The sequence below is a fragment of the Sceloporus occidentalis genome, unplaced genomic scaffold (genome assembly GCF_023333645.1).
Source record: "Sceloporus occidentalis isolate IW3139 unplaced genomic scaffold, rSceOcc1.0.p SCAF_411, whole genome shotgun sequence".
Lineage (NCBI taxonomy): Eukaryota > Metazoa > Chordata > Lepidosauria > Squamata > Phrynosomatidae > Sceloporus > Sceloporus occidentalis.
The window spans coordinates 272,584-298,355 of record NW_028317391.1 but is presented as its reverse complement, the minus strand read 5'-3'; the positions used below and the strand labels follow the sequence as shown (position 1 = coordinate 298,355).

Below are 25,772 nucleotides of genomic sequence, written 5' to 3'. Positions count from 1 at the left end.
GGGCAGTAGGTGGCAGTGTTGTGTCAGTAGATGGCAGTGCTGTGGCTGTGTCGGGCAGTAGGTGGCAGTGCTGTGGCTGTGTCGGGCAGTAGGGGGCGCTGTGTGTTGTTGTTCCCCGGTCGGCCGGTGTTCTGTGCGCTCCGGTGTGTGTTGTGTACATTGTGTGCTTGTAACGTCTGTGTTGTTGTGTGTAGTGCGTACCGTGATCTGCTCCCCGCCCAAGCTGGATCGCCGGCGGTCGCCGTTCTCCGCCTTGTCCAAGGGCTCCCGGGAGCGGCTCCAGCTGCAGCGGGACAAGATGTTCTCCAAACTCAGCTCCATCCTGCAGCAGGCAGTGGAAGCGGTGAGTACAGACCGGGGACGGGGCCTACTGGCCAGGGTACTGCCACCACTACAGCCCGGTGACTGGGCCTGCCGGCTGGGGGAGAATTATTACTCTAGACCGGGGACTGGGCCTGCGGTATCGTTTACTGCAGCCCGAGGCCTGTCAGGCGACAGTAGGCCGCTGTTGGAGGGGTTTATTGCTGCCAGGGAGCCGGGGCAGGAGGGCAGCACCCGGCATTACTGCTGATGTGGCAGCAACCGAGCAGCTGCTTCTACCCCAGACCTGCTGCGGGGTTATTAGAATAACCCGGGCCCGCCGAGGGGTTAACGTTACATCTGTTTAATGCCCCAGACACGCACAGAGTGGGGCAGTCGCCATGGCAGCCAGCGGTAGGAGCCCCAACTGCTTCACCTTAATCGGTCGTCGGTCTCGTCTTAGATTCAGGAGCCGTATCTCTATCCCATGCATGTTTAATCCCCTCACTGTATTACCCTCTACCACTTCTGCTGGGAGGCTGTTCCACTCATCAACCAACAATGCCACACACACAATGCCAATATCATAGTTCTGCTACGATAGATATATATATACAGAGAGAACCTTTTGTACACAGATCCTGTAACATTCAGTCTGCTGTCAGACTACAACTCCTGTCATCCGCTGCCGGTCAGATGGGGACGCTTCGCTGTCACTGACACTGATTGGGTGCTCGAAGCAGCCAATTAATGCCAGGAGAATGACGCCCCCGTCCCCGATCGTGCCGCGGTGTCAGCGATCTCCCGGCTTGGTTTTGTTACTCTGAGACCGACGTGTCCTCGTCCCGCTCGCTCGTTTCCCTCCCTGGAGCGAGTGTGCGCAGCGTCACCTTCCACCCGGCCGCTTCACCCACTTCTACGTTCATTCATTCGATTCTCCGTCTAAAAAATGTCTGTTATGGACTTAATTTTATACTAAACAAGGAGTTGCATTAATCCACTAAACGTTATGAGAGGCTGAGCCGGCCCCTGTATAATGTATAGATAAATCAGTGACTGGCCCCCTGTATAATGTATAGATAAATCAGTGACCAGCCCCTGTATAATGTATAGATAAATCAGTGACCGGCCCCTGTATAATGTATAGATAAATCAGTGACCGGCCCCCTGTATAATGTATAGATAAATCAGTAACCGGCCCCCTGTATAATGTATAGATAAATCAGTGACCGGCCCCCTGTATAATGTATAGATAAATCAGTGACCGGCCCCTGTATAATGTATAGATAAATCAGTGACCAGCCCCCTGTATGATGTATAGATAAATCAGTGACCGGCCCCTGTATAATGTATAGATAAATCAGTGACCGGCCCCCTGTATAATGTATAGATAAATCAGTGACCGGCCCCTGTATAATGTATAGATATATTAGTGACCCGGCCCCCTGTATAATGTATAGATATATTAGTGACCCGGCCCCTGTATAATGTATAGTTATATTAGTGACCCGGCCCCTGAATAATGTATAGATATATTTGTGACCGGCCCCCTGTATGATGTATAGATATATTAGTGACCCGGCCCCTGTATAATGTATATTTATATTAGTGACCGGCCCCTGTATAATGTATAGATAAATCAGTGACCCGGCCCCCTGTATAATGTATAGATATATAAGTGACCCGGCCCCCTGTATAATGTATAGATATATTAGTGACCTGGCCCCCTGTATAATGTATAGATAAATCAGTGACCCGGCCCCCTGTATAATGTATAGATATATTAGTGACCCGGCCCCCTGTAAAATGTATAGATATATTAGTGACCTGGCCCCTGTATAATGTATAGATATATTAGTGACCCGGCCCCTGTATAATGTATAGTTATATTAGTGACCCGGCCCCCTGTATAATGTATAGTTATATTAGTGACCCGGCCCCTGTATAATGTATAGTTATATTAGTGACCCGGCCCCTGTATGATGTATAGATATATTAGTGCCCCGGCCCCTGTATAATGTATAGATATATTAGTGACCCGGCCCCTGTATAATGTATAGATATATTAGTGACCCGGCCCCTGTATAATGTATAGATATATTAGTGCCCTGGCCCCTGTATAATGTATAGATATATTAGTGCCCCGGCCCCTGTATAATGTATCGATATATTAGTGCCCCGGCCCCTGTATAATGTATAGATATATTAGTGCCCCGGCCCCTGTATAATGTATAGATATATTAGTGACCCGGCCCCTGTATAATGTATAGATATATTAGTGCCCCGGCCCCTGTATAATGTATAGATATATTAGTGACCCGGCCCCTGTATAATGTATAGATATATTAGTGACCCGGCCCCTGTATAATGTATAGATATATTAGTGCCCCGGCCCCTGTATAATGTATAGATATATTAGTGACCCGGCCCCTGTATAATGTATCGATATATTAGTGCCCCGGCCCCTGTATAATGTATAGATATATTAGTGCCCCGGCCCCTGTATAATGTATAGATATATTAGTGACCCGGCCCCTGTATAATGTATAGATATATTAGTGCCCCGGCCCCTGTATAATGTATAGATATATTAGTGACCCGGCCCCTGTATAATGTATAGATATATTAGTGACCCGGCCCCTGTATAATGTATAGATATATTAGTGCCCCGGCCCCTGTATAATGTATAGATATATTAGTGACCCGGCCCCTGTATAATGTATAGATATATTAGTGCCCCGGCCCCTGTATAATGTATAGATATATTAGTGACCCGGCCCCTGTATAATGTATAGATATATTAGTGACCCGGCCCCTGTATAATGTATAGATATATTAGTGCCCCGGCCCCTGTATAATGTATACTTGTGTTTTTTCGCAGCTCGCTCCTTCTCTGCCGTTACAGGAAGATTTTGTTTATCACTGGAAGGCGATCACTCATTATTACATCGAAACGACCGGTAAGGGATCGGGAATATTTCTCTGTTTGAGCTGGAATTCTGTTTCTTGGAAAACATGAGATTTTGTTGTTTTTTTTTAAATTGGCCTTTTCGGGCTCCCTCGTGACGCTCGTCTTCTTCTTCATGCAGATGACAAGGCCCCGGTGACCGACACCAACATCCCGTCTCACCTGGAGCAGATGCTGGACATCCTGGTGCAGGAGGAGAGCGAGCGGGAGTCGGGCGAGACGGGGCCCTGCATGGAGTACTTACTGCACCACAAAGTCCTGGAGACCCTGTACACCCTGGGCAAAGCCGACGTGAGTGCGGTCATATCACGCGCCCCCCCATACAGGGAAAGGCGCACAGGCAGGGGTGGTGTAAGGAGAAGGGGGGCAGGTTTGAGACGACTAGCGAATGATGTTCCTAATTACTGTACAAAGCGAGAGTCAGTGGAACAGCAGCTTTAACATCAGGGCTCTGAGGTCTTGAGCTTCCGTGACGCTACATCTTATGAAAGGTTTTTTTTTTTTTTTTTGGAACTTCACCAATTTTTAAATGGGTTTTCATGCAGCTCCAGGGCTTGCTTGCGTTGGGATGTCTGGCCCCGGATTGGCCCCCGGAGCCCCCTGTAGGGAAGAGTCACAGTGTTGCGCTCCGCTGGCTGAACGTGACGAGATACTAACCTGACTTGGGGGTAAATCTGGTTATTTTGGGTTTTAATTCTCCGCAGTGTCCCCCCGGCATGAAGCAGCAGGTCTTGGTTTTCTACACAAAGCTTCTCGGCAGAATCCGGCAGCCTCTCCTCCCTCATATAAACGTCCACCGACCGGTGCAGGTAACTTAACCCTGTCTTAAACTGTCTGCTACGCGGGTCGTTAGGGTGTGTTGTTGGATTGTTTGTTAAAGATTGTTCTTCTAGATTGTAAGCTCCTTTGTGCGAGGGACCGGCTCACCTTTTCGTCTCTGTGATGCGCTACTTGTTATGTTCTGATTACTCATTGTACATCGCTGCGGAATATGATGGCGCTTTATAGACCAATAAAAATAATAATAAACAAATAAACGATGCATTTAATAGTAAATAAATAGAATGAAAAACGAGGAGAGAGACGAGGAAATCGCATAAAGAAAGTACAAAGAGGCCGTATATAGTATTAATGCGGGGGCCGGATTCTGAGGTTTTTGATAATTATAATAATCAGTGATACATATAATATTTTTGAAACTTTGTGGGTTGTCGTTTGGGAATGCGGGTACAGGAGAGAAAATTACCCTCCAGGAATTAATAATTAACTTTTAATGACAGAAATCTAATAATCTTAAATGAAACAGCTTTAACGGTATTCACAGAGAAAAGATAGATGATGGGGGAGGGGGGCACTCGCATTGCTGCTGTCATTTATGTTAAAAGTTTGAATTTTTCCCAATGAGAAGGTCAAAAGCTGTGAGTGCATTCAGTGGATGTGATTATTCTCCGCCCACTCAATCAGGAAGCATCTCTGCCCACTTTTGCTCGTGATGTCATAAAGCTGCCCCGCCCAGTTTAGTTTGTGGTGTCATAATGTTGCCCCGCCCAGTTTTGTCATAAGGTTGTCCTGCCTAATCACTGGGAAACCAGCCCCGTCCAGTTTAGTTTGTGATGTCATAAAGCGGCCCCGCCCAGTTTAGTTTGTGATGTCATAAAGTTGCCCCGCCCAGTTTTATCATAAGGTTGTCCTGCCTAAACACTGGGAAACCAGCCCCGTCCAGTTTAGCTTGTGATGTCATAAAGCTGCCCCGCCCAGTTTTGTCATAAGGTTGTCCTGCCTGATCACTGGGAAACCAGCCCCGTCTAGTTTAGTTTGTGATGTCATAAAGCGGCCCCGCCCAGTTTAGTTTGTGATGTCATAAAGTTGCCCCGCCCACTTTTGTTTGTGATGTCATCAGTAGCCAAGGCTATAAATACAAGCAACTACTCTTAAACCACTCATTGTTCAGCGGAGCAGGCGAAGACAACATCACAGATATGGAGCTCCTCAGTACTATTTTTGGATGCCTCGGCACCATTATAAATTATTTTTCTATATATTTGCTGGGAGCTCAAACCTCTAAACGCCCTCCCTGAAAAGAACTTGAAGCCCTCCTCTACATGGACATCAATTGCAGAAGATGGAGGAGGCACACAGACGCTCCCTGTCCCATACTCACAGAGTGAGTCTCAGCTCTAGAAGAGCAGATAAGGGCAGGGAAGCAACAACTCTTAAACCACTCATTGTTCAGCGGAGCAGGCGAAGACAACATCACAGATATGGAGCTCCTCAGTACTATTTTTGGATGCCTCGGCACCATTATAAATTATTTTTTTATAAATTTGCTGGGAGCTCAAACCTCTAAACGCCCTCCCTGAAAAAGAACTTGAAGCCCTCCTCTACATGGACATCAATTGCAGAAGATGGAGGAGGCACACAGACCCTCCCTGTCCCATACTCACAGAGTGAGTCTCAGCTCTAGAAGAGCAGATCCGGGCAGGGAGACGACGAGAGACGGCACAGAAAAGAGTCACCGAGACGCCCTAACCGGGGCCAAGAGACCAGTAATGGACAGAACATCTCGAGTGGACTCGTGCCGAAGAAAATGGCCACGGCTCATCTCCGGAAATGAGAAGACTGCAGGCAAATATGAACCGGCTTCTCAAGAAGAATGTGGAGCTGTCCCGGCGCCGGAAGAGACGACTCAGAGAGTCTTTAGGATGGATGTGGCGGTCGCACCTAAGGGTATGATGATAGTGAGGGTCTTCTCCAATATAACCAGGGGACGGAGATGTGTAAAATAAAGACAACAAAAAATAGTGCAGTGTGTCTTATGGAACCAACGTGAGTAATTATAAGAAGAAGGAGAAGAGGAAGAAGAAGAAGAATATAAGATACATATAAGATAAATCTAGCTGTGTTGTAGCGGCGTGGGCAGTGTAACCCCTGCCTGTGGGAGCTCTTGCAGGTGAGGCTTCTTCTGATTGAATGCTTGGGACACAGGTTTCATAGTCAATAATGTCAGAGATATAATAAGCTAATAAAAGTTGCTCAGTTCTCATCAGCATGGGTGGTATTTTCAAGATAAGTGACATAATTATTATTATTATTATTTGTTTTATATTCCGTAGCGCTTACAGCTTACAGTCTACATTTGTTGTATTGCATGCGATGAAATGTTTTATTTATGCTCTTTATTTAGTTGATTTAAATCTTTCTACTTTATTAGTGGTTTTGTCGGTGGTTTTGCACGCAATGTAACTTTATCTTTTTGTTAGGAAACGTTTGTATCGGAGCATCTCGTTGTCTAGTATAATTTTTGGTGAGGAAAGTTGTGAGGTTTGGGGCTCCTCTACAGACAGCCTTTGGTTTACTTGGCATAATCTTTTTTATTGTTTCATAAGATATCCCGATGTTTTTGTATTAGTCTTTTTAACGGCTTTGCTTTTGTTTTTGTAGTTGGTATTTTTTTGTAGGGTTTGTTTCTTCTTTATGAGATCTTCTCTATTTCAATGTTCAATCGGCTTTATTGTAGGATCTTTATTATTCTCAGTATATTTTTTCCAGTCATTTTAAGACAGTTTGCTTGTTGGTTATAGACAGTGGTATCTGTACGATTCCTCCTCGGTCTGGTTAATCGGTTTTTCGGTATACTATCGTTTTTTAAAACTTGTTGTAAATGTTTTCTTCAATGTAAATTTCTAAATCTAAAAATGGAAGCCGGGGAATGACGGTGGATAAGGATCTGCCGTAACTGAGATGTGATTGGGTTTCCAGACACGATTGGCCGGTCTGGTGGTCATTTGTTGTTTTTGTGTATTTGGGGTAGGAAAGATATCACTGGGATGGATGGATAGTTAATGTCTATTTAGGTCTATTCTTTTTTATTTAAACTCTGGCTGTTTTTCTTCTCTCTAAAAATGCGGTTAAGTTAATTTAGTGTTGATTTTGGTATCTTGAAGTTGTTCTTCATTCTTATCTTGACTTTTATCCTCTTTTTTCTCTCTGTAGCTATTTTCTCTTTTATCCTCTTTTTTCTCTCTGTAGCTATTTTCTCTTTTATCCTCTTTTTTCTCTCTGTAGCTATTTTCTCTTTTATCCTCTTTTTTCTCTCTGTAGCTATTTTCTCTTTTATCCTCTTTTTTTCTCTCTGTAGCTATTTTCTTGGTGCGGAAAATACCATCCATGCTGCTGAGGATTTAGCGACCTTTATATAATTATTTAATAAAATACACTTAAGTAGAATTCCGGGACCTGGGACCTGGGTATACGATCAGAAGGAGCCTCATCCACGAGAACGCTCACCGGCGGGGGTCACACCGCCCTCGCTGTTACAGCAGAGCTTTATTTATCTTATATTCTTCTTCTTATAATTATTCACCTGGGCTCCATAAGACACCCTGCGCTATTATTCATTTTTTCTTCATTTTACACAACTCCGTCCCCTGGTTTATTGGAAGACCCTTTCAGTCATGATACCCATCCTAAATATGCAGCGCTTAACACCTAAACAGCTTCAATCGATTAAAACCACCAACCTCTGCATCAAAGAGCTTCTGGATCCAAGGAGAAATCCGATTGCCGTTTGGAGTCAAGAAGGAATTTTCTCCCCTGATGGCAGAACTGAAAGCAGCTTAATCAGGGGTTTTTTTTGCCTTCTTTTGGGTCAGGAGTAGGAAGGTTGGGCAGAAAGGTTGAGCCTTATGTACTATGTGGCCAATAAAGCTCTCTTATAAATAAAATGTACGGATCCTGAGATTTCTTTTCACATAATTATTCTGTGTATAGATAACGTGATACGCGTCGAAATACTTCAATCTCATCGCGACAGACTCTGGGGTGATTTTCAGTGTAATGGGGCAAATTCTTAAGGTCTCTTAAGGGGGAAAGAAGAAGAAATCGCAGAAAGAAAGTACAAAGAGGCCGTATATAGTAGTAATGCGGGGGCCGGATTCTGAGGTTTTTGATAATTATAATAATCAGTGATACATATAATATTTTTGAAACTTTGTGGGTTGTCGTTTGGGAATGCGGGTACAGGAGAGAAAATTACCCTCCAGGAATTAATAATTAACTTTTAATGACAGAAATCTAATAATCTTAAATGAAACAGCTTTAACGGTATTCACAGAGAAAAGATAGATGATGGGGGAGGGGGGCACTCGCATTGCTGCTGTCATTTATGTTCTGTCGGCAATTAATAGAATTTTCCTCCCTACAAACCTCCCCTTTGGTTTCTTTTCTGATGTAAAGCACGCTTTTTATTATAATTTCTTGGTTTCTATAGCACCAGCATATTCCGGAGCGCTGTACAGGGGGTAAACAGGACATAACATACCTTTCGTTTCTGCAAGCCAAAGGAGCTTACATTCTAGGACATTGGGTTTGGGCGTTTAATATCACCCCATCGGCTATTCCTCTGTCAGTTTCGCTCTTTCTTGGTTTTTTTCTGTGTTTTATGTATTTAAAGAGATTTTTTGTTATTATGAGCAGTCTGGAATGATGAGATCCTCGCGGATTGTTCTGGAGATTGTGTTTTATGTAGAGAATGAGCTTTTTTTTAACGTCGTAGAAACTCATCCGTCTTTGCGGCGAAGTCCTGGCCAACCCGACCGAAAACGAGGAAATCCAGTTCCTGTGCATCGTCTGCTCCAAACTCAAACAGGACCCGTATTTGGTCAACTTCTTCCTGGAGGTTAGTGCTGCCCCCCCCCCAAAAAAAATTGCCGGCAGAGAGGAGCCGGCGGATGTCGGACGTTCCCTTTAAACGTCGCATCGCGGCAGCCGCTTTGTCCTTCGTGGTTTCCTCTCGAGAAAAGCACGCCGAATAAATGGGGCCGATCTACTAACAGGCTGTACGATTCTGTGTTATGCCTCAACCCGTTTTTATTCTTTGTCGCAGAACAAGTCAAAATCTACGCAACCTGCAGCATCCTCATACAGCGCGCCGGGGCCACGTGGCAGCGGACAGGTCCTGACCAGCGATACTGGGCAGCCGGTCACTGCAGGGACTGGTACAGGAGGGGACGCCGGTGCTAATGCTCCCCCCGAATCATCCGACGACCTAAAAGCGTCTGCGCTGCCCGAACCGTCTGCCAATCACGTCTATCAGGATTATAACCTGGTGAATTCGTTACTGAACCTCACCAAGAGTCCGGTGAGCTCCGATCACTGCCAAAGTCTGATAGAAGCTTCGGGGAAAACTGTGTATTGTAGAAAAGGTTTTTTTTAATACAGTTTTTAAAGGGGATCTCCTACGCATTGTTTTTCATTTTAATATCGGATCAAAAATATGTATTATAAAATATTGCTCTATTTTAAGCCAAATGTAGTTTTTGCCCCATAATATAAAGTTTTCAGGCAGCTGCATATCAGCCGTTTGTATGATTCTCGCTCTGTTATCTGAGCCCCGATCTACTAAACCCCCCGACTCCTTATCATACTGCCTGTGGGGGGCAATAGAATGGCTCAGTCTTAATCATCTAGACAGACTCTCTGACTGATAAATTTATGGAGGAACGGACTTCATTAGCATTGTCGTAAAGCATCAGCTCAGTGTGGTGTTATTACTGATTACAGCGCTAGGGGTTTTGCTCAAGGCCCATATCATATTATATTAAATATATTTATTATGCTTCCATAAGGAGACGTGCTGGCAGCTGTCGGAGGGGTGATGCTGGAATAATGTTTAGAATGCGCTCGCTTGCTGTTTTCGCAGGACGGGAGGGTCGCCGTCAAGGCCTGCGAGGGTCTCATGCTTCTCGTGAGTTTGCCGGAACCTGCCGCTGCCAAATGCCTGACGCAGGGCACCTGTATGTGCGAGCTGCTGACGGACCGGCTGACCTCGCTGTACCAGGCGCTGCCGCAGTCCATCGACCCGCTGGATATCGAGACGGTGGAGGGGATTAACTGGGGGTAACTATCAGCCACGTAGAACAATTCGCCAGCCGTCCTAATAAACTGACCTGTTAGCGCTTCCAGAGGCCTCTGCCTATGTGCCTTTCCCTGTATAATGGTCGGCTTCAGTTTTTAAATGCCCCTCTCTGTCTCTGCTGTGATTACGTTACCCCATGCATGCGCTGATGCGTCTGTAAGCCTTTTGGTGTCGTTGCTCTCTCGCCTCTGCTATGTTCAGAGTTTTTCTCCTTTGTGCGTCTCCCGCTAAACCACGCATTTATCGCAAGTTTTAAATACAAAAAGCTTATCCGCGTTCTGAGTGACAGCTTTTCGCGGCTGCTGTGATGTCATCAGAATGAATGACATCAGTCTGTTTTATGTACCCCCCCCCACTTTATATCGCTAAGAAAATGATTACATTACATTACTTTTATTTATAGCAACAGCAGGTTCCGTAGCGCTGTCACAACGGGGGACGGTGTATATATTTTACAAAGACAATTTTTAATAATGTATATAATAACAGCAGCAAATATCCCGCGTTACGTGTAATATATAATATATATAATAACAGCAGCAAATATCCCGCGTTACGTGTAATATATAATATATATAATAACAGCAGCAAATATCCCGCGTTACGTATAATATATATAATAACAGCAGCAAATATCCCGCGTTACGTGTAATATATATAATAACAGCAGCAAATATCCCGCGTTACGTGTAATATATATAATAACAGCAGCAAATATCCCGCGTTACGTGTAATATATAATATATATAATAACAGCAGCAAATATCCCGCATTACGTGTAATATATAATAACAGCAGCAAATATCCCACGTTACGTATAATATAGAATATATAATAACAGCAGCAAATATCCCGCATTACGTATAATATATAATAACAGCAGCAAATATCCCGCGTTACGTATAATATATAATATATATAATAACAGCAGCAAATATCCCGCGTTATGTGTAATATATAATATATATAATAACAGCAGCAAATATCCCGCGTTACGTATAATATATAATATGTATAATAACAGCAGCAAATATCCCGCGTTACGTATAATATATATAATAACAGCAGCAAATATCCGCGTTACGTATAATATATATAATAACAGCAGCAAATATCCCGCGTTACGTATAATATATATAATAACAGCGGCAAATATCCTGCGTTACGTGTAATATATATAATAACAGCGGCAAATATCCCGCGTTACGTGTAATATATAATATATATAATAACAGCAGCAAATATCCCGCATTACGTATAATATATATAATAACAGCAGCAAATATCCCGCGTTACGTATAATATATAATATATGTAATAACAGCAGCAAATATCCCGCGTTACGTATAATATATAATATATGTAATAACAGCAGCAAATATCCCGCGTTACGTATAATATATAATATATATAATAACAGCAGCAAATATCCTGCATTACGTATAATATATAATATATATAATAACAGCAGCAAATATCCCGCGTTACGTGTAATATATAATATATATAATAACAGCAGCAAATATCCCGCATTACGTATAATATATATAATAACAGCAGCAAATATCCCGCGTTACGTATAATATATAATATATGTAATAACAGCAGCAAATATCCCGCGTTACGTATAATATATAATATATATAATAACAGCAGCAAATATCCTGCATTACGTATAATATATAATATATATAATAACAGCAGCAAATATCCCGCGTTACGTGATGCTCAAACCTTTCTTTACCTTACTTTACATTCTGTATCCGACTCCCGGTGTAAAGCTGTCGGGGAAAGTCCGGGGCAGATAAACGGCTTCACTAATTTATTATTATTGTGTCCTGTTTTTATCCAGCTTGGATTCATACAACGTTAAAGACGACGCCTCGGCCTTCCCTGGGAAACGCGCTCTCATATCTTTCCTGTCTTGGTTTGATTATTGTGACCAGCTTATTAAAGAAGCGCACAGGGTGGGTGCCCCGTCTTTATTATATACTGTTCACAAGTTTGGGGTCACTGAGCTGTTGTCATAGAAAAACAAGGACATTTCTGTCCGTAACATAAAAGGGTTTTCTAACCATCAATTAAACTTGGATTAGCGAAGACAACGTCCTATTGGAACCCAGGAGTGATGGGAGTGATAAAGGGCCATTGGAATCCAGGAGTGATGGGAGTGATAAAGGGCCATTGGAACACAGGAGTGATGGGAGTGATAAAGGGCCATTGGAACACAGGAGTGATGGGAGGGATAAAGGGCCATTGGAACCCAGGAGTGATGGGAGTGATAAAGGGCCATTGGAACACAGGAGTGATGGGAGGGATAAAGGGCCATTGGAACCCAGGAGTGATGGGAGTGGTAAAGGGCCATTGGAACCCAGGAGTGATGGGAGGGATAAAGGGCCATTGGAACCCAGGAGTGATGGGAGTGATAAAGGGCCTCTGTATGCCTATGAAGAGATTCCATTAAAAATCCCGCTACCTTTTCTTTGGTTTATTGTTTTATTAGCTTTTACTTGTATTGTTTACAGTCAGACAGTTAGACTTTTACTAAGTTGAATGAATTGTGTTCTGTAAGGGACGGTTTCTAACGTGGATACATCGTAACTTTAGACAATAACGCAGTTAGTCGAATGTGAGAGAAGAAATGATCGATGCTGTTCCAGTGATTCAGAGTCATACAATTCCGGTTTTTTTGTCTTCCCACAACAGAGGTTTTAAGTGCAGCAATAATTAAGGTTACGCATTAACTTTGATTAAATATATTTCCTTCTAATTTGCCAAATCTGAATGCTCTCCTACTGCGGACTCCATAATGAGATATCCAGATCCTATTATTATAACCCTAACCCTTTATATGTCACAATCATCCGGTATTTAAACGCACATGCGCTAACCGTGTCCGTCCTCACCAGATGGCTGCGTCCGCGATGGCGAAATGCGTGCGGGAGCGATTTCTCGTCGGCGTCATGGAACCGCAGCTCCTGCAGACGTAAGTTCACAATGATTATTATTTTGGTTTTTCCTTTTCGTTCGTTCACAGAAGGAGCGAAGCGCGCATGTTCCGGCCAAACGTATCTGTATGTAATGGGTCTTTCTCCACTGATCAGGTCTGAGATCGGGATCCTGACGGCGACGGCTCTGCTCCACCGGATCGTGCGCCACGTCACGTCTGAAGCCCTGTTACAGGAAATAGTCTGTTTCTTGCTTGGGGAGCAGAGAGAGCCGGAGACGCTGCGGGAAATCCAGCGCTGCCCCTTACGCTATCGGCTCATCGAGCACTGCAATCACATCTCCGACGAGGTGACGGCCGCTTTTAACGCGTTTAACTCTTAGCAGACTTTGTTTTTTGGATCAGAATGTGATTTTTCTGTTTGATGCTTTAAAGTCCGACTCTTCCTTCCCTCGCAGATCAGTATTATGACCCTCCGCCTGTTTGAACATCTCTTACAAAAACCCAACGAGCACATACTTTATAACCTGTGTCTGAGAAACCTGGAGGAGCGCAACTACACGGAGTACAAGCCCCCGTGTCCAGAAGACAAAGACATTGTGGAGAACGGACAGATAGCGGGAGCGGTGTATGTAACGAATGCTTTGTGTGAATGACTTGGGGGTCACCTGGCTGTGACTTGTTGGACTACAACCCTCACAATGCTTCATTTTCTTTAAAACATCATTAGAATAGTAGTCTAGTTTGACGCACGGCGCTGGACTTCTACGGTACCCCCGCCCCGTCCGTAACTCTTCTCGTACTGTATTAGGGAAAGAATAAAACTTACATTCTTATACATTTTTCCCAACTTTAATTGTGGATTTAGCTTGTTCTTAACCATTATTTTTGATCATGTAGTAAATAAAGGGGGCTGCTTTAGGCAGGAAGAGTGCGACGGAAAATTCCCCCCCCCCAGGTTGCTGAAAGGCCGGTATTATTTTATAAAGTAGCAGTAAAAAAAATAATGAAATCCCTGCTGTGGAAATGCGTTGTATTCTGCATTATTGCTTTTCATTATGTGGCCAACAGGTGCCGCAGCGCAGTGCAGCGTGTTACTTACTCCTTAATAGATTGGGGTACATAGACGCAGGCATACGGAGGGCCCTGACTGCGTTACACATTAGTAAAGGTTATTTTTCTTCTCCTTTATTTTTAGCGACTTGGAAGAAGATCCCATCTTCACCGACATGTCTCCCGAAAACACTCTTTCTAAAGAATGGCTGAGCGCCTCGCCGCCGGTTAGTCCCGATCATCAGCGCAACGACGGGAAGACAGAGGTGCACAAGATAGTGAACAGGTGCGTGCTACAGGACATATGGAATATTTTGCTGACAATAATAATTATTGTTAAGAAATAAACAAAAATAGATTATTAAATGAAACGGAAGCAAATTGCAGTCCAACATATTGGTGCCTGGCGTCCCGTGGAGTGACGCGCGTCGGTTTGCTCGTGATTCCCGTTCTCCGCTGCGTTTTTTATATGTTTAAGTTTCTGCGTGTTTAAAGTATACATTTCTTCTTTAGTTTTCTCTGCCTTGTACCCGATGAAGCCAAATCTTCATACCAAGTGGAGGGCACCGGCTATGACACCTACCTCAGGGACGCGCACAGACAGGTGTGTGAAACACGCAAAGCTAAAAACATATTAAATACCGAAAACATCCGCCGCTGCGATCAGAACGCGCCGCAAACTCTTATTCCGTACGCTGCTAGGCAGAACTTTCCAGCCTGACGGGTTCCTTGTGTCAGATCCCTGCTCCGCGCGTGAAGCCGGGTGCCCGAAACGCCCGGCTGGCCTTCTCGGCCTGTCACAAATGAATGCATTGTTGGAAATTGCCTATTTTTTGTATTCTCCTGCCCAGTAGCCAGGCATGGAAGCGCGTCAGCCGTCCAAAACATTTCACTCCTCCATGGTATAGAATACCCCGCAGCGCGGCGCTCTCCAAAACTCTGCTGCTCGCCCTTTTGATCCTCTCTCCAGATCAATTTTGATCTCTTCTGCATTTGGTTATATATCAAGCGATGTCTCTCTGGACGTCAGAATAGACCCAAAAAGCTCTGATGGTGTGAAATATATCAGAAACATTTTACATTCTCCTCTTTATTACTGCCCCCCCCCGCAGTTCAGAGATTTCTGCGCCGTCTGCCTGCAGTGGGACTGGCCCGGCACGGCCAAAGCCATCGAGAAGTGCAACCTAGAAGCTCCTTTCTTCGAGGGACATTTCTTAAAAGTTCTGTTTGACAGAATGGGCAGGATTCTGGATCAGGTAACAATTCACTAGACAGACGTCCAAACAAACAATATGAAAGAGTTTTCTATCAAGTCAAACGCTTGAAAGGGCCGACGTGGACGACGACCTGTTTCTTCTTTCAGCCGTATGATGTGAATTTGCAAGTCACGTCGGTGCTTTCCAAGCTCTCGCTGTTTCCCCATCCGCATTTGCACGAGTTCCTGCTGGATCCCTACGTCAATCTGGCCCCGGGGTGCCGATCGCTGTTCTCCGTCATAGTCCGGGTAAGTCGTCTGGCGAATGAATGCACTCCGCAGACCGGCTGAAAACGTTATTAATTAATACAAGTTTCTGGTGAATTACAATTTTAATCTATCGGAAAAATTATACAAGAAGAGTTGTAATAGAGGGACTTTTGGGAAATCTAAATAAGAAATCCGTAATCTTTGGAGAATAAGGATAAACTTCACTTCACTGCAAACTTTATCACTTAATTATATTAAAATAAATAAATATATAGAGATGGTCAGACGGCTCCTGAATCTAAGAAGAGATCAAGGTTTGAGTCTTTACTGCAGGGATAAAGGGCAGACTAGACGGGGGCCGCCGGGGGCCGATCCGCCGGGAGGTTCAATATTTCTATGTCCCTCGAATTGTCGGTCTGTTTGTAGAATTTCTGGTTATATTCTGTGCTTTTCTTCATTCTGTTTTCTCACAGGTGGTAGGTGATCTTATGGTGAGAATCCAGCGGATCCCTGACTTTACACCCAAACTCCTGCTTGTACGGAAAAGGTTATTGGGGCTGGAGCCTGATGGACCAATGTAAGGCTGTTCGCTGGGGTTTGGGTCATTGTCTGGGTTTGGGTCATTGTCTGGGTTTGGGTCATTGTCTGGGTTTGGGTCATTGTCTGGGTTTGGGTCATTGTCTGGGTTTGGGTCATTGTCTGGGTTTGGGTCATTGTCTGGGTTTGGGTCATTGGGTCATATGCTGGAGTTTTGGGTCATTGCTCGGGTTTGGGTCATTGTTGGATGTGTAGGGGCAGCATAGGCAAAAATCCATAGGGAATGAGTATATTAAGTGTCCAGCCAGCTGCCCCACTTTAACACTCCCCTGTGATGTCACCACCGTGACATCACCTACCCACGAGCAATAAACAATGTTACTTAATTATAATGCCATTAGGCATTTCTGTTGCAAGGGGGAGATCTGGGATCCTTTTTCTGCTCCGTGGTGCCAATTTAGGGCCCTGAATATACACAGAAGTTCATGTTCTTTGTATCATTTCTGCTACTTTGTTTCCCCCCCCCAGTGTTGATCATATGACCCTGTTGGAAGGAGTGATCGTGCTTGAAGAATTTTGCAAGGAATTGGCCGCCATCGCGTTCGTCAAATATCACACCTGCCGGACCCCCTGATGCCCCCGGCTTGGAATCTGCACACCTGCGAGACCAAATTTCACGTATTCTGCAAACGTTTTGTGGAGTCTGAACCTCGGACAAGAAGGGAAAACGCTTTCTGCATCTGTCTGCGGAGATCCCGCGCTCGCTTTACCTGCGGTGCTGTCTGGAACCAAAAGCACCGGTTTTAGGGTTTTCAGGAAAAAAAAAAAAAAAAACTTGCCTGTAAGACCTCAGCGTCAATTTTATTCATTTCTCGAAGTATTGTTTTTCCCAGACTTTTACGACCCGGAAATCCCTCCTCCGTTAAATTTGAAACGGCTTCGTGTTTTTTCATTTATTTAACAGACTGGGTTTCAGTTTTATTTTTTAAAATCTCCTTTCCTTAATATATATTTTTATCACAGAGGTATACGGATCGCTCCATCGCTGGGAAGGCCGCCTTGGTTTACGAGAAGATGTTTCCGTTATGCTGCGGATCTGAGAGGACATCAAAAATGTTCAAATTACAAGAAAAGGGTCGATGACTTTATACCGTTTTTTATCCTTCGTTTTTTAAGTGCGTTTTGCGTTTTTTTTATGGTGTTTCTTGTCCACACATTTCTTTTTGTCGCTGGTTTGATACGTCGTGGGCGAGCGTCTCCAATAGACAATTATTATCACCTACAAACCCGTGCAATCGTCACAATTTGGACAAGATTTGCCTAAAAACAGAAAGATTCCGGCGGTTTCCGCTGCTGTCCGCGTCACGCATGCGTTAAGACTTTGTCTCTTCTGATCCTTTCGTCCTCGCGGTAGCTGAAGCCCCCAAAGTGACCAAATATTAACCCTTGGGGTGACTCCCCCAAACCCGAACGAATGCCCCCCACGTCCACAATGTCTCTGTGGAGGGGGGGGTTCCTTTCTTGCACATCCCTTTCTTTTTGCTGCCAAAATTCTGTTTTCTTCTTCTCTCTTGCTTTGTGAGATGCTGCTACGTCCGTGGAATCCTCCGAAATGTTACACTTTCAAGAATCAGCCAACGAAATGAAACGTAATATATTCTGATGAATAACAAACCTTTTATCGCAGAGAATTGGTTTTTTTCCCCCCTTGTTTTCGGAGTAATTTGTTCTGTTAAATGAACTGAAATATACATGTTACAGAGCCGGGGCTGAAGCTCTGACGTCTGCCCGTGCATGCAGCTCTACACGTTACACGGAAGATTATTATTATTCTTTCTCCCCAAAACATGGAACCTGCCGGCAGATCGGCCCCATCCGGCCCCCGTCTAGTCGCCCGTCTCTCCTGCTGTAAAAACTCGAACCTTCATCAGTCGTTGGTCTCGTCTTAGATTCAGGAGCCGTATGTCTATCCCATGCATGTTTAATCCCGTCACTGTATTACCCTCTACCACCTCTGCTGGGAGGCTGTTCCACAGGGCCGATCTGCCGAAAGGTTCTATGTTACTCACTTTATTTACTGGCTGCTTAAAGCCTCGCTTCATGGGCCTTTTACGAAAGGCTTGTATACAGATGTGTACTTGTATGAATTTGTATAAACATGCGCACACACGTTTGAATGTCTTTGCTATAGATGCCATCCGTATATTTGGGGTATTTAGTTATTAGTTGCACCCTTTACATTTTAAGCTGTAGGGTAATTGCGCATGCTGGGGGTTGTCTGCCCTTTGGGGGCCAGTAAACCCGGCTGTGTCGAAAGTCTAATTGTATATAAGTATGAAGAAAGTATATATTGTAGATCACCAAGTGGTTGGATGTTCTATGGCTGCCGTAATCCGGTTCTCTTTTGCTTGGAGAACAAAGAACTGAATGAATCAAGAGGCAGGTTGTGGTCCGGCTCAACACACACACGCTGGCAAAAAAAAAAATCCCGAATAAATACATCTGGTGGAAATCTGCCCCGTTTTTCTTATATCCAGTTTTTTTTTTTTAATTTTTTTTGGATACTTTTGAATAATCCCAAAATATAACATAAAATAAACCAAGAGGGAAGGGCAGAGAGCGTGAAGCGTCAGGGGCAGCATCTCTCTAATGCCTTGGAAACCGGGGTAAGACGCAGGGGGTTGTTAATCTAAACCTCCAGCTCATGCTCTGTACATGGCGAGGATCGGCCCGGCCGCTCTCACACGGAGGACACCGTGACTTTCCAGGCAGACGATCAGCGGTGACCTTAGGTGACCCTCCACACCACGGAGTGCCGGGTTATGACATCACAGCCGTGTAATGCGTAGAATGGGGGCTGTGCTGCCTTCGCAGCCTCTATAGTATTAATGGGCCAGTCGGGGGAGATCAGTGGTCCCCCTTGTAAGCGACCCATTGAGCAAGGCACAGCGGAAGGGCTGATAGCCCGAGAGGGTCCCCGGCGTTTGAACCCGACGCGTTTTACCCTCTGGAGACACTTTCGCTTTTGCTCGTTTATCTGTAGATTAGAGGAAAGGGTTCAGCGAAATCCGGCTGACGTTTTCTACTTTTATCACTTTTCGTGGACGCAGTGGGGCCGTTTCTGGGCCGCGAGATTCTGCGGATTATAATCAGATGATTATTTTATATTTTGACCGTTTTAACGTAATCCGAGCTCTCCGTATCTGCAGTAAAAACTCAGGAAAGTAAAATGTTTACAGTAAAACCTTTTCAGAACCCTGCGATCCCCTCATACCCAGCAAACATTCTGACCTCCTAGAAAAGAGGGGCATCAGGGGAGGAGGGAAGGGCATCGGGGAGGAGAGAAGGGCACATGGATTTGGGACAAGGACTGCCCAAACTAAATTGGGACAATTGGCATGTATGCACTATAATCGTTTGTATGGTTATAGGCAGTGGTTGTGGCAGGATGTGCCCCGGGAGCTTTATTTTATTTCTGGGGAGGAATAATTGTATTTATGGTTTATTTCAGGAAGTAGCTCCCCGGCCCCTGACATTTCATGCCCCTTGTGCGTTCTGTGCTATGAGTAATAAGGGTCAGGGGGCGGGAACTACAACTCCCAGAGTCCTGTGCGTGCGGTCGCGGGCTGGTGACGTCACCCAGTAACTGTGCCCAACTAACCACAGCAAGCATGGCTGGGGACGCTGTCAGGCTGCTCTCCCTGAGCGGTCTGTTCCCTATTTACAAACCGAAAGGACCCACCTCGGCGCAGGTCCTGAACCAACTGAAGGGGCAACTGCTGAAAGGTCAGAGCCTTAAACTTGCCCCCTGCTGGGGTATCTGTGTGTGCTCAGAGACGGCTCTCTGCAACCTGCCCTCTGCTGGGGAATGTGTGCCAGAGACTGCTAACCACCCTGCATACTGCCCTCCTTCACATGACTACATCCCAGGGGCCCCCTGCTTGACAATATGTGTATGCGATCAGTGCCTCTGGACTACAAATCCCATCATCCTGACATACACACTTACCCCCCCCACCCATGGTATCTTTGTGTGTGAACCTGCAAAAGCAGCCTTTGGACTGCATTTCCCGCTCTCTGTGTGAAGAGTTAACTCAGGAAACATGCGCAGAGCCGCCATTTATCTCGCTGGGGGTTAACCCATTCTGTGCTGATCCCCAAAGTCATCTTTTGCAACTTTTTGTGTTTTCCAGAAGCCGGCCTCAAGGAATATGTGAAGAAAAGAAAGCAGACCCTTAAAATAGGGCACGGGGGGACCCTGGACAGCTCGGCATCCGGCGTGCTGGGTAAGTTAGCGGTTTCATATAAAGCGCCTATGTGTTCCGTAAAATTTACATTAAAGAAAACATTGAAAACTCAAACACATTTTAAAAAAACGATAGTATACCGAAAACCCGATTAACCAGACCGAGGAGGAATCGTACAGATACCACTGTCTATAACCAACAAGCAAACTGTCTTAAAATGACTGGAAAAAATATACTGAGAATAATAAAGATCCTACAATAAAGCCGATTGAACATTGAAATAGAGAAGATCTCATAAAGAAGAAATAAACCCTACAAAAAAATACCAACTACAAAAACAAAAGCAAAGCCGTTAAAAAGACTAATACAAAAACATCGGGATATCTTATGAAACAATAAAAAAGATTATGCCAAGTAAACCAAAGGCTGTCTGTAGAGGAGCCCCAAACCTCACAACTTTCCTCACCAAAAATTATACTAGACAACAAGATGCTCCGATACAAACGTTTCCTAACAAAAAGATAAAGTTACATTGCGTGCAAAACCACCGACAAAACCACTAATAAAGTAGAAAGATTTAAATCAACTAAATAAAGAGCACAAATAAAACATTTCATGGCATGCAATACAACAAATGTAGACTGTAAGCTGTAAGCGCTACGGAATATAAAACAAATAATAATAATAATAATTATGTCACTTATCTTGAAAATACCACCCATGCTGATGAGAACTGAGCAACTTTTATTAGCTTATTATATCTCTGACATTATTGACTATGAAACCTGTGTCCCAAGCATTCAATCAGAAGAAGCCTCACCTGCAAGAGCGCCCACAGGCAGGGGTTACACTGCCCACGCCGCTACAACACAGCTAGATTTATCTTATATGTATCTTATATTCTTCTTCTTCTTCCTCTTCTCCTTCTTCTTATAATTACTCACGTTGGTTCCATAAGACACACTGCACTATTTTTTGTTGTCTTTATTTTACACATCTCCGTCCCCTGGTTATATTGGAGAAGACCCTCACTATCATCATACCCTTAGGTGCGACCGCCACATCCATCCTAAAGACTCTCTGAGTCGTCTCTTCCGGCGCCGGGACAGCTCCACATTCTTCTTGAGAAGCCGGTTCATATTTGCCTGCAGTCTTCTCATTTCCGGAGATGAGCCGTGGCCATTTTCTTCGGCACGAGTCCACTCGAGATGTTCTGTCCATTACTGGTCTCTTGGCCCCGGTTAGGGCGTCTCGGTGACTCTTTTCTGTGCCGTCTCTCGTCGTCTCCCTGCCCGGATCTGCTCTTCTAGAGCTGAGACTCACTCTGTGAGTATGGGACAGGGAGCGTCTGTGTGCCTCCTCCATCTTCTGCAATTAATGTCCATGTAGAGGAGGGCTTCAAGTTCTTTTCAGGGAGGGCGTTTAGAGGTTTGAGCTCCCAGCAAATTTATAAATATATATATAATATACGTGCAGAACATTTACTGTCTGTTTTGTTTTTAGTGGTGGGTATCGGTGACGGCACGAAAATGCTGAGCTCGATGCTCACCGGGTCCAAGGTAAGTAAAATGTGGGGGCTGTCGTTGTGAATAATTTCAACCTAAGGGGGGCAATTATCAGACCCCCTCCCCCGATGTCTGAGGCCGTGTCCTCCTTCCTTCGCAGAAATACACAACGGTCGCTGAGCTGGGAAAAGCCACGGACACTTTGGATGCGTCTGGAGCCGTGACAGCAGAGAAACCCTACGGTGCGTCCCACTCGCCCTGAAATTATATGCGTTTTATTTTGTTTAATTTGTTGGTTCTTTGTACTGTTTGGCGCACAGACGTGAGAGAGAAGAGAGCGGCTCAGATAGGAAGCAGCAGAAGCCGTTAGGCCGTTTACATTTATTATACAGAGAGAAGGAAAGGCGCTGAATAACATCAAATCATTTCCACACTCCCTGAAATCGCCTGTTACCCCTCCAGGGCTTTTATACAGAAAGAACCGGGCGTTATGCCGGGGGCCAAGCCAGCAGGGGGAGCCAGAGAGTGGGATACCTGTTTAAAACGGAAGCAGTTACCATGGAAACAAACAGGAAGTTCTGGCTGAGCACTCCAGGTTTTAGCGGCATAGATTTGTCTCCCGTGTGAGCTTCTTGCGGTTTAGCTTTAAAAAAGCGCCAAAGCTATAGCCGGGGCATTTTATCCAAACACTTTTCCATCGGAATCTCATTGGTCAGCCCGAGCAGGAAGTTGTAAGCGGCTTCCTGTTCTCTCCCGTCAGCCCGAGCAGGAAGTTGTAAGCCGCTTCCTGTTCTCTCCCGTCAGCCCGAGCAGGAAGTTGTAAGCCGCTTCCTGTTATCTCCCGTCAGCCCGAGCAGGAAGTTGGAAGCCGCTTCCTGTTCTCTCCCCGCGTTGTTTTAGCGGACAGCGCATGAGCCTCTAGCGCTAGAGATTGTTTCCAGCCGCGCAGATCCCTCCGTAACGCTATTATCACAGATACCTCAGGGCGACGGGGTGATTTAACCCCGCGACGGGGGAGCAAGATGGCGGCTCCCAAATACAGCACATCATGTAAATGCTTGGTCCATCACCCTAATTCCTACATGGCAGATGTTTGAAGGGAAACATGATTACAATTAACCCTTTATTTCCCTTTGTAATCCGGGTTTAAGCAGTTCTGACTATTTTTTGATAGCGATGATAAGTAACGTTTCTGTGACCCGTCTGTCTTTCTGCGCAGATCACGTAACGAAAGAGGATTTGGCGAAAGTGCTTCCGTCTTTCACCGGGGAGATCCTACAAATCCCTCCGCTGTAAGTGACGGCTTACCTGTCATCCCGGTCTCCGTGCCGTCGTCGTGTCTGTCCTAAGTCTTCATTAACCAGTCGATGCCCCTATAATAATATAAATTATTTAGATTATATTGTAAAGGCCAATAAATATCGGGGGCCGCCTCCTGCAGCGCAGACCTTGGTGTTCAGCGAGACTTTTATTTTCTTCCAAGAAGTAACTTTAAACCCGGCTCCACGAATGATCCCGGCGGAATATCCCCGCTGCTCCAGGTTCAGTGCGAAGTCTTTGAAAAGCCAGCCCTGTATAATGTATAGATAAATCAGTGACCGGCCCCTGTATAATGTATAGATAAATCGGTGACCGGCCCTGTATAATGTATAGATAAATCAGTGACCGGCCCCTGTATAATGTATAGATAAATCGGTGACTGGCCCTGTATAATGTATAGATAAATCAGTGACCGGCCCCTGTATAATGTATAGATAAATCGGTGACCGGCCCTGTATAATGTATAGATAAATCAGTGACCGGCCCCTGTATAATGTATAGATAAATCAGTGACCGACCCCTGTATAATGTATAGATAAATCAGTGACCGGCCCCTGTATAATGTATAGATAAATCAGTGACCGGCCCCTGTATAATGTATAGATAAATCAGTGACCGGCCCCTGTATAATGTATAGATAAATCAGTGACCCGGCCCCCTGTATAATGTATAGTTAAATCAGTGATCGGCCCCCTGTATAATGTATAGATAAATCAGTGACTGGCCCCTGTATAATGTATAGATAAATCAGTGACCGGCCCCTGTATAATGTATAGATAAATCAGTGACCGGCCCCTGTATAATGTATAGATAAATCAGTGACCGGCCCCTGTATAATGTATAGATAAATCAGTGAGCCGGCCCCTGTATAATGTATAGATAAATCAGTGACCCGGCCCCTGCATAATGTATAGATAAATCAGTGACCCGGCCCCTGCATAATGTATACATCTTGCTCTTCCAGCTTCTCTGCCCTGAAGAAGGATGGGAAGAGACTTTCCTGTCTGGTGCGAGAAGGTGCCGAGGTGGAAGCGAAGCCGGCCAGACCAGTGACTGTCCACCGGCTGACGGTCACCGATTTCCAGCCTCCCTTTTTCACACTTGGTAAGAGATTCACCGCCTCCAGGCCTCTGTCCACGAGGGCCGTAACAGTGTAAAGAACCTATTTATCCGTTTTATGTAACTTCACTGTGTGATCAAACTGAGAAATCCAGAACCCCCGGCGGCCCCCATCCGGTCCCTGTCTAGTCGCCCGTTTCTCCTGCTGTAAAGACTCAAACCTTAATCAGTCGTTGGTCTCGTCGTCTCGTCTTAGATTCAGGAGCCGTATGTCTGTTTAATCCCCTCACTGTATTACCCTCTACCACTTCTGCTGGGAGGCTGCCCTAGAGAATTGTAGGAATGTTTTCGATGCCATTTGATCCATACATTGTGCAAATCCTGTAAGCCTGATTTTATTATTGTTGGTTTCTAACGTTCTTCGCTGTTTTGATGACTGAAGCCGGCGTTTGTGTTAAATGTCCCCCACAGATGTTGAATGCGGAGGTGGTTTTTACGTCAGGAGTCTGGTCAGAGATATCGGTGAAGGTAAAAAAATATATAATTAGTTATTCAACACATACTAAGCCTAGGAAGTGTACGTCGGCTCGTGTCGGGATAATGTGTAAGTTAAAAGTGTGCCCAGAATGCCCTACATGGTTTAAATGCCCCCGAGATATCTGTGATAATAGCGTTACGGAGGGACCTGCGCGGCTGGAAACATTCTCTAGCGCTAGAGGCTCCTGCGCCGTCCGTGGTCAGCGAAAGTCTTTCCGTGACGTGTATTACATGGAAAACTTCCCGGCTCTTCTCATTCCTGTTTTTAATTCAGATTTTCCATTTTCACAGCTTTGTCGAGCTGCGCCAGCGTCAAGGAGCTGATCCGCACCAAGCAGGGGCCGTTCACGCTGGACGAACATGCGCTGAAGGAGGAAAAGTGGAACATCTCTTCCATCGCGCAGGCGCTACAAGATTCCGGGCAACTCCTTCCCGCGCAGCCGGGGGCCAAAAGATTAAAGACTGAATAAGGACGCGGCGTCTGAGGGTCGTGGCGTGTGGTCACCTGCGATACAGCAGACATTATGACGGATTTCGCTTTGACCCGGGAGACGCGTTTATCGCCTGTCGGTGAGCGTCGCGCTCGGCATCGCAGCCGGCGGGGGGGAAACGCTGTCTCCTGCTATATAAACCTTCCCATGCGATCGGAATTCAGTGCAGCAAACGCCGAGGGTCGCGTTTCATCCGCGTTGGAAGAGAGGATCTGCTCGCCCTGTTATGCAAACGCTAAAGCGCGAAGTCAGTCGTTCCTCAAGCGTGACAAAACGGCAGCGACACAAATAGACTCCATCGCCGCGCATTCCCCGTCCGGTGTGAAGATACACCACGTTCAAAAGTCTGGGGTCACTCAGCTGATTTCATGGAAAACGAGGACCTTTCTGTCTGTAACATAATTAGTAAAAGGGTTTCTAGCCATTA

At 45.1% G+C, this 25,772-nt stretch overlaps 2 protein-coding genes across 2 annotated transcripts; both read left to right on the top strand.

Annotated features, from left to right (window-relative positions):
- Positions 1–259: 259 nt before the first annotated feature.
- On the top strand, positions 260–16,820 carry LOC149272842 (FHF complex subunit HOOK interacting protein 2A). Its single transcript, XM_089506676.1, has 17 exons — positions 260–343; positions 3,182–3,260; positions 3,390–3,559; positions 3,973–4,077; positions 8,823–8,945; positions 9,153–9,407; positions 9,969–10,165; positions 12,037–12,151; positions 13,094–13,170; positions 13,289–13,481; positions 13,590–13,759; positions 14,330–14,470; positions 14,698–14,788; positions 15,297–15,440; positions 15,548–15,688; positions 16,123–16,226; positions 16,715–16,820. The coding sequence occupies exons 1-17, from the start codon at positions 299–301 to the stop codon at positions 16,818–16,820; spliced, it is 2,256 nt and encodes a 751-aa protein (XP_089362802.1). The 5' UTR covers positions 260–298.
- A 3,037-nt stretch (positions 16,821–19,857) lies between these two features.
- On the top strand, positions 19,858–25,324 carry LOC149272841 (pseudouridylate synthase TRUB1-like). The gene is made up of 8 exons (XM_089506675.1): positions 19,858–19,972; positions 20,380–20,472; positions 21,937–21,992; positions 22,099–22,180; positions 23,158–23,230; positions 24,223–24,362; positions 24,789–24,845; positions 25,146–25,324. The coding sequence occupies exons 1-8, from the start codon at positions 19,858–19,860 to the stop codon at positions 25,322–25,324; spliced, it is 795 nt and encodes a 264-aa protein (XP_089362801.1).
- Positions 25,325–25,772: the final 448 nt, after the last annotated feature.